At 42.4% G+C, this 14,348-nt stretch overlaps 1 protein-coding gene across 1 annotated transcript in view; it reads right to left on the bottom strand.

The window, feature by feature from the left end:
- Window positions 1–14,348, bottom strand: part of myo1d (myosin 1D) — a 486,267-nt gene that overhangs the window by 378,306 nt on the left and 93,613 nt on the right. The window contains exons 5-7 of the mRNA XM_048560821.2: window positions 11,969–12,022; window positions 10,978–11,073; window positions 10,121–10,237 (exon numbers count right to left, since the gene is read on the bottom strand). Of these exons, the coding sequence (XP_048416778.1) occupies window positions 10,121–10,237; window positions 10,978–11,073; window positions 11,969–12,022 (267 nt within the window). The remainder of the gene's footprint in view (window positions 1–10,120; window positions 10,238–10,977; window positions 11,074–11,968; window positions 12,023–14,348) is intronic.

Below are 14,348 nucleotides of genomic sequence, written 5' to 3'. Positions count from 1 at the left end.
GAATTAGATTTAATTAATAGAACATAGAACATAGAACAGTACAGCACAGAACAGGCCCTTCAGGCAACGATGTTGCGCCGACCATTGATCTTCATGTATGCACCCTCAAATTTCTGTGACCATATGCATGTCCAGCAGTTTCTTAAATGTCCCCAATGACCTTGCTTCCATAACTGCTGCTGGCAACGCATTCCATGCTCTCACAACTCTCTGTGTAAAGAACCCGCCTCTGACATCCCCTCTATACTTTCCTCCAACCAGCTTAAAACTATGACCCCTCGTGTTAGCATTTTCTGCCCTGGGAAATAGTCTCTGGCTATCAACTCTATCTATGCCTCTCATTATCTTGTATACCTCAATTAGGTCTCCTCTCCTCCTCCTTTTCTCCAATGAAAAGAGACCGAGCTCAGTCAACCTCTCTTCATAAGATAACCCCTCCAGTCCAGGCAGCATCCTGGTAAACCTCCGCTGAACCCTCTCCAAAGCATCCACATCTTTCCTATAATAGGGCAACCAGAACTGGACGCAGTATTCCAAGTGCAGTCTAACCAAAGTTTTATAGAGCTGCAACAAGATCTCACAACTCTTAAACTCAATCCCCCTGTTAATGAAAGCCAAAACACCATCCATATGCTTTCTTAACAACCCTGTCCACTTGGGTGGCCATTTTAAGGGATCTATGTAGCTGCACACCAAGATCCCTCTGTTCTTTCACACTGCCAAGAATCCTATCCTTAACCCTGTACTCAGCTTTCAAATTCGACCTTCCAAAATGCATCACCTCACATTTATCCAGGTTGAACTCCATCTGCCACCTCTCAGCCCATCTCTGCATCCTGTCAATATCCCGCTGCAGCCTACAACAGCCCTCTATACTGTCAACGACACCTCCAACCTTCGTGTCGTCTGAAAACTTGCTGACCCATTCTTCAATCCCCTCATCCAAGTCATTAATAAAAATTACAAACAGTAGAGTCCCAAGGACAGAGCCCTGTAGAACACCACTCACCACTGACTTCCAGGCAGAATATTTTCCTTCTACTACCACTCGCTGTCCTCTGTTGACCAGCCAATTCTGTATCCAGACAGCTAAGTTCCCCTGTATCCCATTCCTCCTGACCTTCTGAATGAGCCTACCACGGGGAACCTTATCAAATGCCTTGCTGAAGTCCATATACACCACATCCACAGCTTGACCCTCATCAACTTTCCTAGTCACATCCTCAAAGAACTCGATAAGGTTTGTGAGGCATGACCTGCCCCTCTCAAAGCCATGTTGACTGCATTTAATCAAACCATGCTCTTCCAGATGGTCATAAATCCTATCCCTCAGAATCCTTTCTAACACCTTGCAGACAACAGACGTGAGACTTACTGGTCTGTAATTGCCGGGGATTTCCCTATTTCCTTTCTTGAAGTGAGGAATTACATTTGCCTCTCTCCAGTCCTCAGATACGACTCCAGTGGAGAGCGAGGATGCAAAGATCTTCGCAAGTGGCAAAGCAATTGCATTTCTTGCTTCCCAAAGCAGCCAAGGACAAATCTGGTCCGGGCCTGGCGACTTGTCAATCTTAATGTTTGACAAAATTTTCAGCACATCAGTTGTCACATCTAATACTTAGGGCGGTCGGTAGTGGATTTCCCAATCAGTGCAAATGTCTTTTCTGGTTCTGAAGTACTTTCGAAATACAGGTTCCATGGTAATGTAGCAAACCAGGTCTTCACCTGTCCTCTCCTCTGCCCTCCCAGTCTTCTCTCTGGAAAATGGGGTTGCAGACTCTTCAGCCTTTTTTAATTTCTACAACTTCTGACTTCTGGGGCATGTCCTGCAAATCCTTTGGCATTCTGCCTCTTTTAACCTTCTTATAAAATGGATACCAGGCTGCTTTATATTTCTCTATCTAGCATTAGACAAGACAGACAGTGATAAGTTCTGTTACCTAACTCACGCAGTCAAAAATAAAGATCCCACAAGTGGACTGCCTCTTCACTTATTTAGAACCTTTTAAACCCTGGCAATTTCTTCCTTTGTTTTGACATTCCTATTCCTGTGAAAACTAATATTAGTCAAAACTGTGGCTGAGCAGTTCCCTAGTGAATATCAGTTGACTATTTGGCTGTAAGAGAACTTCACAACCAAGTTCAATCTTGTTGTCCACCCACAAGCTTTTCTGGCAGAGGCGGCTAGATTGAGATCAGAACCAGACATGAACAGATCAGCACTGACTCGATCCCTTCCTTAACTCAGACTAAATAGAATCCACAGCAAGCTGTGGAAAATTATCCTACTAAAATTCAGTTTCTCTGAAATTCAGCTTTGCCTAATCTAACTAGGGATATGTAAAACTAGTAATATGTAAAAGATATTCATAAGTAATGGAATGAAGTGATCAATAAGTTCCAAAGTTAAGATTTGCCATGGATGACAAGGTGCAAAGTTTGGGAGAGAAAAAACTGAAACAAAGAAAAGTAGTAGTTTCTGGAGATATTGCAAGATTTAAAAAAAGACAGAGCAAGAAATTAAATGAGATACTTACTGCAATATTTTCATTAAATTTAGATTTAACGTGATTTTGTGGTCTCAGCCTTCCCCTTAGTGAGGATTATTGTTCATGTTCATTCATTGATTGTGAAAGATAATGGCCAACATACCGTGAGGTACTAAGAAACAATTCATTGCCACGGAGCACTGTGGAGGCTGGGACGTTAAATGCCTTCAAGGCAGAGACTGATAAATTCTTGATCTCGCAAGGAATTAAGGGTTACGGGAGTGTGCAGGTATGTGGAGTGGAAATGCCCATCAGCCATGATTAAATGGCAGAGTGGAGTTGATGGGCCGAATGGTCATACTTCCACTCCTATGTCTTATGGTCTTAATCACATTCTGGAATCAAAGTAAAAGTGACAGGAAAATGAACCTATCATTTTCACAGCAAAGGAATGGCTAGTCTGGCTATAGCCTCTAGCCCACAGGATTGGAGTTCTACTTCATAGCATCAACTGATTTTGGTGAAGCAAGGGCATTAAGGAATGTGGAACCAAAGTGGGTAAATAATTGAACTGAGAAGTGGATTAAACAGTGGAGCAAGCTCAAGGACCTTTTGTTAAAGTTATCTGGGCATCTCTGGCTAGGCCATTATTTGTTGCCCATCTCTGAACGTGGAGATACCAGTTAAAAGTCGACCATGTTGTGGGGGTCTGGAGTCACATATAGACTAGATCAGGTAAGGACAGCCAATTTCCTTCCCTAAAAAGTATATCAGATTTTTTGTTAGGCCGATAATCAATGGCTTCATTGCTCTCAGTGGTCTCTTAATTATTCCAGATTTTCCTTTTGAAATAGGGGCTGAAATTTCACCGTCTGCATAGCCAAATTTTAAACCAGGTGCCTAGAACATCACTGAGGTCTCTGGGTTAATAGTCTACTGATAAATACCACTAGGCTATCGCCCCTTTAATTTGCATTTTCCAGTTCTGAGGATTTCTATTTCAACTGCCGAGTTGCTGCTTTAAGATTAGCATTAGGCTACCCTACCGGATGACTACCACCAACTAGAGGACGATTTAGGAGTTGACCTGCTCAGTTTTCAATAAGTTAAATCCTTAAATGTTCACTGATGCGTTTTTCTACTTTTACCATGTTTGTATTTTTAAGGGAGTTGGCACAGTCATGTCACATGTACCACACTTGACAAGCTGTGCCTATAAAGACTAATTGCAAATTCTATTTTTTGGAACAAAAAAAATCTACGTTCTGCTCGCAAAAAAGACCCTGAACTACCTGTTGCCTGCCACTTCAATGCACCACCTTGCTCCCTGGCCAACACCTCTGTCTCTGGCTTGCTACACTGTTCCAGTGAAGCCCAGTGCAAGCTGGAGGAACACCATCTTCTGTTTGGAGACCCTACAGCCCTCTGGACTCAATATTGAGTTCAACAATTTTAGGGCCTAAACTCCCCCATGTTCTAGCCCCTCACCCCACACACCAGGCCTTGTTACCACATAGCCTGCCACTACATACCCCCTGTTGTTTGTCACTAGCAGCCCCCATTAACAACTATTCACCCTCATTGCCTAATTAACAGCAACTCCTCTATCTGTCCAATTGTCTTTCTCTCTGCTTGGGCTCTATCCTATCGTTCACTCCCTAACCCTCCCACCTCTCTATTTTCTGCACACAAATTGACGTTTCCCAGCCACCATCAGTTCTGAGGAAGGGTCACCAGACCCGAAACATTAACTCTGTTTTCTCTTTCACAGATGCTGCCAGATCTGCTGAGCTGTTCCGGTAACTTTGTTTTTGTTCCTGATTTACAGCATCCACAGTTCTTTTGGTTTCAATTTTTTGGAAAATTCTCGTTGCAGTATGTTACTAAGGCAACACTGCCACATGATTGTGTACAGGAGTGAAAGAAAACTGCGTGCAAATATTCAAGGGGTTCAATTCCACATACATCAGTCTTGTAAATATTCTGTGATTATTCATGATGGGCATTAATTGTTCAAACGCCACAATGGGCAGCATAAAGTTGTCTTTAATTATTGAATCAGAGATAATGGGAACGGCAGTTGCTGAGAATCCGAGATAACAAAGTGTGGAGCTGGATGAACACAGCAGGGCAAGCAGCATCTCAGGAGCACAAAAGCTGACGTTTCGGGCCGAGACCCTCTCTGATGAAGGATCTAGGCCCGACCCGAAACGTCAGCTTTTGCGCTCATCCAGTTGCATAGTTATAAGTTATATAGATATGTGGCCAGTAGATGGCACTGTGAGACAATCTGAGAACTACATAGCGATAGCAAGGTGTAGAGCTGGATGAACACAGCAGGCCAAGCAGCACCAGAGGAACGGGAAGGCTGACGTTTCGGGTCTACACCCACTACAGAGACAAGTAGCAATTAGGCTTTAGTGAACAGAATACAAGGAGTAGGCAACATTGCCCTTGGACCCTGCTCTGCCATTTGATACAATTGCGACTGGTCCTAGCTCAGTCTCAACTCTACTTTCCTGCCTAATCTTCATAACCCTTTAAACTAGTGACCACGGACGAGGTGGCCATTCAGATTCAATGTGTCTGATCTTATTCAAGATTAATTTCATCACATAATTGAGCTTCTTAAGTATTTTTATGTTTTATATACACTTTGTTCCAAAAATAAAAGCAGTGGGACAGTGGCTAGCACTGCTGTCTCAAACCATCAGGGACCCAGGTTCGATACTACCCTTGGGCAACTGTGTGCATGGAGTTTGCACATTCTCCTCATGTCTGCAAGAGTCTCCTCAGGGTACTCTGTTTTCTCCCACGGTCCAAAGATGCACAGATTATGTGGATTGGCCATGCCATTTGCCCATAGAGTGGAAGCTAAGTGGATTAGCCATGGAAATTGCAGTGTTATAGGGTCAGGGGTGGATCTGGGTGGGATCTGGGTCCGATCTATCTTCGGACAGCAGTGTGGACTTGATGGGTTGAATGGCCTGCTTCTGCACAGTAAGGATTCTATCATTCCAAAATGACAATTATATAAAAATATACCAGAGAAACAGGCAATACAGTCCATCCATCCCAGGTTACGCTCCAATCAAGCCTCCATGCACCCTTCCCTAAATCCTATTTTTTCACCATAATCCATCATTCGTTCCTCACACTTGTACTTACTGAATCTTCCTTAAAATACCTCTCAGTTCAACGATTGCCTAGGACTGCAATTTCCACATTTGTACCAGTCTGCAGGTAAAGAAACTGCTTCAGAATGTGTGAGTGATAATGGGAATTGCAGATGCTGGAGAATCCAAGATAATAAAATGTGAGGCTGGATGAACACAGCAGGCCCAGCGCATCTCAGGAGCACAAAAGCTGACGTTTCGGGTCGAGACCCTTCATCAGAGAGCTCTGAAGAAGGGTCTCGACCCGAAACGTCAGCTTTTGTGCTCCCGAGATGCTGCTGGGCCTGCTGTGTTTATCCAGCCTCACATTTTATTATCTCTGCTTCAGAATGTGTTTGAATTTCTTGCTTACTGTCTTATACTGATAATGACTAATTGGGCATTTCCACATGTGGGGAACAGCATGTTTCACATTTCTATGATTTTCCTATTTGAATATGATCAAATCCAAGTCTTGATATTTCAAAAGGAGTCCCGACATGTTTAACTTTGCTTGGAAATCCATTTTTAATTCTGCATTGCTGCTATATCCTTTGAATACTATATCTACGAGAACAGCACACAATTCATTACATCTGAAGGGTGGTTTAACAAAGATTTCACAACTGCAATTTCTCTATATTTTAAACAAAGTATACTGGAAGTAATTCTGGGTGCCTCATTTATTTTCTAGTGGTTCTTTAATTAGTATTGTCACTTCTAGTAATTCTGTACTCTCCCCTGTCCACGTTGTATTCAATTGGTCAGTTGTTCGGTGCCTGTTGACGACTCACCATGCTGTGCTCTGGAATTAAGCCTGGCAGTGAAACTGAAAATCAACAGCAAGTATGAATAGGCAGACGAAACAACGTATTAGCAATAAAGCTCCTGTTCACCGAAAGTATCTGATGACAGTCATATCTACAGACCTCTGAGGCATTATACATAACAGTTCCTTCAAGACTTCATCTCCAACAAGTGCAAGATGCTCAGCAACTTCTTTAATCACCAACATCAAGGATCTCCAGGGACAACAAGGTGTAGAGCTGGATGAACAAAGCAGGCCAAGCAGCACCAGCTCTACACTTCTGATGCTGCTTGGCCTGCTGTGTTCATCCAGGTCTACACCTTGTTGTCTCAGATTCGCTAGCATCTGCAGTTCCTACTATCTCTGAATCAAGGCCATCCAATCAGCTTCTTCTGCTACTTCCCATTTTGCTGTGAAGGCTATTCAGTGGAAAAGTTTCCTTTCAGCTTGCCCCAGTCCTAAACTTACACTTGCCCTCATGTTCTCTTTTTAGAGCAAAGAACAGAGAATAGAGAACAAGGCATCACAGGAACATGCCCTTCAGCCCTCCTAGCCTGCACTGACACATTTTGCCCTTCATATCCTCTATTCGTCCAGGTGAATCTTCAATGCTGCTGGTGTGTCTGCTTCCACCACCACCTCCAGCAACACGTTCCAGGCACTCACACCTCTCCCCCACCACCCCCCCCCCCCCCGACCACCCCGTTGTGTGGGAAACTTGCATCATATCTCCTTTAAATTACCCCCCGCACCTTGCATCTTTGTTCCCTAGTAACAACCCCTCCAACCCAGGAAAAAGTCTCGTACTTTCCACTCAATCCATGCCATTCACAATCTCAAACTTCTATCAGGTCGCCCCTTGACCTTATGCATTTCAGTGAAAATGAACCCAGACTACCAACCTTTCTTCGTAGCTAAAATCCACAATACCAGGCAACATCCTGGTAAATCTTCTCTGTACTCTCTCCAAAATATCCAAATCCTTCTGGTAATGGTGACCAGAACTGTACACAAAATTCCAAGTGTGGCCTAACTAAAGTTGTGTAAAGCTGCAGCATAACTTGCCCATCCTCATATTCAATACCCCTTCCAACAAAGGCAAAGATGCCAGAGGCCTTGTTCAGTCTTCTTGTCCAAGAGAACTACCTCCTGTTCCCTTGACCCCATTCTCGCTAAATAGATGACCATCATTTCCCCTCCTGAAACGGCCTTTCTCAAATCTATTCTTAAAAGTAATAATGCTTTACTTCTTCCCAATATTCTATTAAAAATGTGTGGAAGCAATGCACTGGGATCAAGAATTTTATCACAGAAATAGGACATTACAGGACACTATTCAGGCCTTTGATTTGTGCTGCCTATCCAGTGAAGCAACTTACCTTTTGCCATTCCCTATCCCTTTACCCATAATCTTTCAGATTCTTTCCTTCCTTACAGATTATAATCTAAATCCCTCAGTTGAACCTGCCCACCAACACTCTCAGGCAATCACCCCAACAAATCATTGCATGAAAAGGTGTTCCTCATATCATCGTTGCTTCTTTTATCTTCTATGTTTCTATGGAGAGTTAAGAAGATAGGAGCAGGAGGAGGCCATTCAGCCCTTTGAGACTGCTCTACCATTCACTGTCATGGCTGATCATCCTACTCAATCGCCTCATCCTGCTTTCACCCACAACCTTTGATCCCATTTACCCCAAGTGCTATATCTAGCCACCTCTTGAATACATTAAACGTCTTGACATCAACTATTTCCTGTGGTAATGAATTCCACAGGCTCAGCATTCTTTGGGTGAAGAAATGTCTCATCTTCGTCCTAAATGGTCTACCCTGAATCCTCATACTGTGACCCCTGGTGCTGGACACACCCACTATCGGGAACATCCCCCCTGCAGTCCTGTTAGAATTTTTATAAGTCTCCATGAGATCCCCCCTTCACTCATGTGAACTCTGATGAAAACAATCCCAACCTGGTCAATCTCTCCTCTCACGTCAGATCCACCATCACCAGAATCAGCCTAGTAAATCTTTGTTGCACTCCCTCGAGAGCATGAGCATCCTTCCTCAGAAAAGGAGACCAAAACTGCACACAATATTCCAGGTGTGGTCTCACCTAGGCCCTGTATAACTGCAACACATCCCTGCTCCTGTACTTGAAACCTCTTGCAATGAAGGCCAACATATCATTGGCCTTTTTCATGCCTGCTGCACCAGCATGCTTACATTCAGCGACTGGTGCACAAGGACACCCAGGTCCCACTGCACACTCCCTCTCCCAATTTACAGCCATTCAGGTAGTATTCTACCTTTTGTAGGCCTTTGATATTATCTCCCTCAAAGGTAAGGCCCAGTCAGTGAGTACACAGAGATGAAGATCAATGTATTTCTGGACATTAAGGGAATTAATGGATAGCATGGCTTGTTCAGGAAAGTGGAATGACATAGTTCATCCAGGAAAGTATTAAATAGCAGGGTGAAAGGGTCAAATGGACTACTCTTGTTCCACATTGTTATAGCCAACAATTGGGATGACCGAGAGAGTGGCTGAAGTGATAGACTTTAAACCTCTTCTTATGTTGGAGAGAATCAGCAAAATTAACATGAAATCCAAAACAATCAAACCACAAGATCTGAAGAGATTTGTGAATTGATATTCTTTAACCTGGTTATCAACTCATTGAGGAATAAGGGAGAAATAAAGTTTCTACCTTCACCAAATCCAATCTGCTGTACATTCACATTTCTTACACAGTTAATTGTAGGGCCTGGTGAGTGTTGCAGAACAGAGGGACCCAGGGGTGCAGATGCGTAATTCCTTGAAAGCAACATCGCATGGAGACAGGGTGATGGAGGTGGCCTTTGGCACTCTTGCCTACATCAGTCAGAGCATGGAGTACAGGAGTTGGGATGTTACATTGTGGTTTTACAAGACATCGATACAGCTACATTTGAAATACGGTGTACAATTCTGGTTGCCCTAGTGTAGGAAGGATGCGAAACTAGAAAGAGTGCAGAAAATATTCAAAAGGATGTTGCCAGGACTGGAGGGTTTGCGGTATAAAAGAAAAAGCTGGATTAGCTGGGACTTTTTTTTCCCCTGGAGCAGAGGCTGAGGGGTGACCTTATAAAGATTTATAAAGTCATAAGGGGCATTGGTAAGGTCAATGGCTGAGGTCTTTTTCCAAGGGTAGGAGACTCCAAAACTGGAGGGAATAGGTTTAAGGTGAGACAGGAAAGATTTGAAAGGGAGCTGAAGAGCTACTTTTTCCACACAGAAGGGTGGTGCATGTATGGAATGAGCCGCCGGAGGAAGTTGTAGAGTACAATTACAATATTTAAAAAGATATTTGGACAAGTACGTGAACAGAAAAGGCTTGGAGGAATATGCACCAAAGGCAGGCAAATGGAACTAGTTAAGTTTGGGATATCTGTTCGGCATGGACGAGTTGGACCGAAGGGTCTGCATCAGTGCCATATGACTATCTGCCTTACTCCCATCCAGAAAATACGTTGCTTTAGTTTACGTTCTGGCACAATGCTCCTAGCAGGCCAGCTTGAACATACTTGGAGGTGATTGTTGCAGTACTGATCACAGAAATCCAGCCTACACAGATACCTCAATGCACTTTTCAGTGAACAATCACTCACCGCAGAAACAGAAGACCTACCAGGTGCAGAATAGTGGCCAGAATTTTGTAGACCGTCTGAATTTCTTCAGCAGTGAAACCAATCACTTTCATGGCATCTGCGACAGCTTTAAACTCTGCAGCATCATTTATAGCAGACTGTGTGCAAAGGATAATTTAAAAAGTTAGGAAAATATCTTCCTATCAGTGTAAATAAACTGCAGCTTCCCACTACAGCGCAGCTCTACATTATGTAAAAACATCTTCATTGAATATATCCCAATCAAGTTATTGTGCATGTACAGTATATTAACAAACAATCCTCAGGTTCTCCAAAGAAATTAGTGAGATCATTCAACCATTATGGGGACTAAGAGGGCCCAGCAAGTTCATCTCAGTCAGGTTTGTACCTGTTGCTGTTACAATTTACAGAAAAATCCCTGGATCTGGGAGGATACAGTTAGCTTGTGTTTCTGCTCCTGATCTCAAATGACTGACTCCTTGTGCAACGGTACATACATGAGTGGAGGCATGGGACTGTGCTCAGCTGTAATGGCAACCTGCCAGATGCCTCTTTCCCACCCTGCGACGAGCCAGCCAACAATCCCAGGCCTGATCTGAATGATTCAGTATGGATAAGGCAGGGAAATGCCTGTTTAGGTGCAGTGGTCTTGAAAACAAGGAAGGATTGATTCTTGCCAATTCCCATTGACTGAAGAGTTTCCAGACGGACAGGAAGGATGCGTGAAATAAACAGCAAATTTCCAGTTCCACATTTTGGAAGAAAGATTTTTTGAACTCTGCAGTGCTGTTACATGCCAGTTGTTGCATAATTTTTATGAAAGGAAGCAAAACAAAAAGTTGTTTGATTTCTCCCTCTACTCACTCACTAACCTTACCTTCACTACTCCTCCACCCTTGATAAAGTTGTAGGCGGTTGGATCTTTCTGAATGTGCAAAGTCCGTAGCAGTTTCTCAGGACCACCCAACAATAACTAAAATAGGAACACATCATTTTAAAATTAAAGTACATAAGGAGCACTTATACCAACATCAAATATTATTTCCATCCTGCGGAAATAGTCTTGGTGAGGCCAATAACCTATAGGTGTCCATTTGCAAATACCCTCATTCCCCAGTCTAGTTAGTCTCTTCCATGTTGGTTTCACTGGTTTGCCATTTCCATTGCTCTTGAAACACAAGCTTCTCAGTGCTAGTGAAGCACAACATGTACAGTACACTATTTGGTGTACTAAAACAGATATTTTTAAAACCAACCTGTTCATATGTTTTATGACATCTCTGAAGCAGGTGGGACTTGAAACTAGACTTTCTTGTTCACAGATTACCACTGTGCCACAAGAACCATTTTACTAAAGTATACTTGGTTGTTTTGTTAAGGTTAGTGTGTTTTTAAAATTGGATGATTTGAAAGACCAGTCAGACCACTCTGGGGCTTTAGCAGTTCTGTAAGGTCTCTTTATTTTTCAGGACCTATAGCTAAGCATTGCGAGAGGAAGAGGCCTTCAGTACTGCATCAGGAATGGGCAAACTCTCTAAATGGCCACCAAACAGCCACCCTCATACCAGATCACAAGTCTTCATTCCCAGTCTGTGTGAAGTAGGCTGATCTCACCAACAGCACACTGGGACCCAATACATGGTTTCAGCACTTCTGGGTAAGTAATCAGCCAGACTTCCTGCCCAAAAGTACTTAATCCAGGCTTACACCAAAAGACAGAGTACTAAAGGAATGTGCAATATCAGAGACACTATCCTTTAAATGATACCTTAAACTGAGGCCCCGTCTGCTCCCATAATGAAACATTTCACAGGGATTTGAATAATCTGATCAGATAGTGAATCACGTATTTATTTGTTGACACCAACCTGGTAAAAGGAGTGGAAGTTTCGTTCTCCTTGCTGTTGCACTATAACGCGAGACTGTCAAAGAAGAACCATTAAAGTTTTAGATAAAGCAACAACTCTCCAGAATTTACAACAGATTCATCGATGCCACATACGCAAATACTTGATTCTCTCACAACAACTCATTTAGCCAATGGAATAACCAATAAAGCTGAAAATACTAATTCTGCACAGTTGTGTAAACCCCTGAGAAAGTAAGAAAAGTTAAAAAACTAAACAGCAAGTATTCTTCCCATGAGTAAAGTATGATTAAACTCAATATGGGTACTCGTCAGCAGAAACTAGCAGGAAAACATTGCCCAAGGAAGCACTGAACCTACACCCTATGTTTCCTGTTTAAGTTTGAAGTTTCAATTTATTTAGTCACAATTTACGCATTTCAGGCAAAGTATCTTTAGGAATTACCATGTTTTAAAATGACCCAAGACCAACATTTGATCCCAGCCTCCGATGCCCACCTGTGTGGAGTTTGCAAGTTCTCCCAGTATCTGTGTGGGATGCTCTTCAGAGGGTCAGTACAGGCTTAATGGACCATGAGGCCTCTATCTACATTGTAGGGATTCTATGATTGTACATTTGTAATGCTGCCAAATTTCACATAAAAGGCACTTACAACTGAAGTCAGAGGTCAAATCACAATGGCAAGTCAGCCAATGTCAAGTTCAATGGCATTTCTCCAAACATCGTCATCTTTTACACAAATAAATTCCATGCACTCTTATTTTCAGTTACACAAGTTGCACAAATTATTCAATATACATAGTAACAAAGAAAATTTAATTAATTATCAAAACAGTATTAACTCTAGTCTGTATACAAGCATTGCATACATAGTCTTTATGTCATACAGGTATCCTACAGTCAGTGCGCGCAACGGTCATTGGCTGACTGGTATCGAGTTGCTGCTATGATAGGGCTTTAATTCCCTGAAGCATTATTGCCATGGTAACAGTTATAACTGATCCATTTCTATTGCTGGGGAACTGCGGCTCTTTGGGACAGGTAACCAATCAGTTGCATGCTGCAAAGGGACAGCTTCTCTAGTTATACACAAATGTCTGCAGTTACATTAGTGTTTGATTTTCATTTTTCATTTTGTTCATTTTCACTGTGTACAAAGTAACCTGCTCAATACAGTTCTCAAGTCACTGTGTGGTTCTCAAATCACTAGTTGGTGTAACATTTTCATTCTGACTGACTCTCAATCGCTCACCTCCTGAAATGACTGGCAGTTTAAAATCGAAGTGAAATTCAGTTGTTGTTTCACCTTGATGTTTGGCGCTCACCCATTGGTACTCTGCCATCAATAGGATTTTTACTATTTTCGAAATTTTACTATTTCACTATTACAAGCAGCATTTTGGTGCCGCATGACACCTGTTGTTGGAATAGGCAACAGTTCATGCTTTTAGTCTGTGTATTTTTCTTCTCAACTTTGCCCTGCACAAGCCTATTCTGGATTTGCTAGACTTTTTTTAAAAATGATCCCTTTAGCAATATTCACTCCCACCTTAGACTTCACAATATTGCCAGTCAAAAAGAATGATAATGAATGATGTTCAATTTCCCAAATTCCTTTCTGAAGTGGCCGAGTCCCTCATTTGAGAGTTGAGGGCTGCCACCCATCTTATCTCAGCAGAGATGATCTCAAGGTTCAGCTCCATGTAGCAGTGCTTTCATATATAGTCTCTCTTTCTGAGCTCTGATACAAAATCCATACAATTCAAAAGTAACATTAATACAGTGCAAAGGGTGTATCAACGTCTTCAGAATCTCTAGCTTTTCCACTCCTCAGTGAGATCTAGGCTGCAATACAACTTGTAGCACTCTTTGTCCAGCAGCAATGGCCATATTGCCACTAGTTTTTGCTCAGGATTTCTGTAGATATTTCATAGCTGTGTGACTGGAAGTAGAAAAATTACAAGTGTGCTTCATATCACCATTCATTTTCACAACAGCAGGAGCAAAAATCTACAGCCATTTTGACTCAACCAACAATTTTAAAGTTGCAAACTAATTTTTAAAACTTTTTTTCTACCCCAGTAAGTGCTCTGATCCCAATTGAAGGATATAAGTTTGTGCCACTGTGCTAGGAGTGCATCTCCACTGTACTTCAGATTTTTTTGAATGGATTCCATTTGGTCTAGGGGATCTGTTACTTGTCGCCTGTCAAATGGCTTTCTCAACTTTTCCTGAAATGGTGTATCAGCATAGCACCAAGACTGAGTTGAGTGGAATATTGATGAATGGGATAGAGGACAGAAAAGTCTCAGTCAAGATGATCTTCAGAATTTTCTCTCCAGTGAGCACTGGCTGTCTCTTCGTCATTGAAGAGCTCCAC

Source organism: Stegostoma tigrinum, chromosome 31 (assembly GCF_030684315.1).
Source record: "Stegostoma tigrinum isolate sSteTig4 chromosome 31, sSteTig4.hap1, whole genome shotgun sequence".
Taxonomy (NCBI): domain Eukaryota; kingdom Metazoa; phylum Chordata; class Chondrichthyes; order Orectolobiformes; family Stegostomatidae; genus Stegostoma; species Stegostoma tigrinum.
The sequence above is the reverse complement of the archived record's forward strand: the minus strand, read 5'-3'. Positions and strand labels throughout refer to the sequence as shown.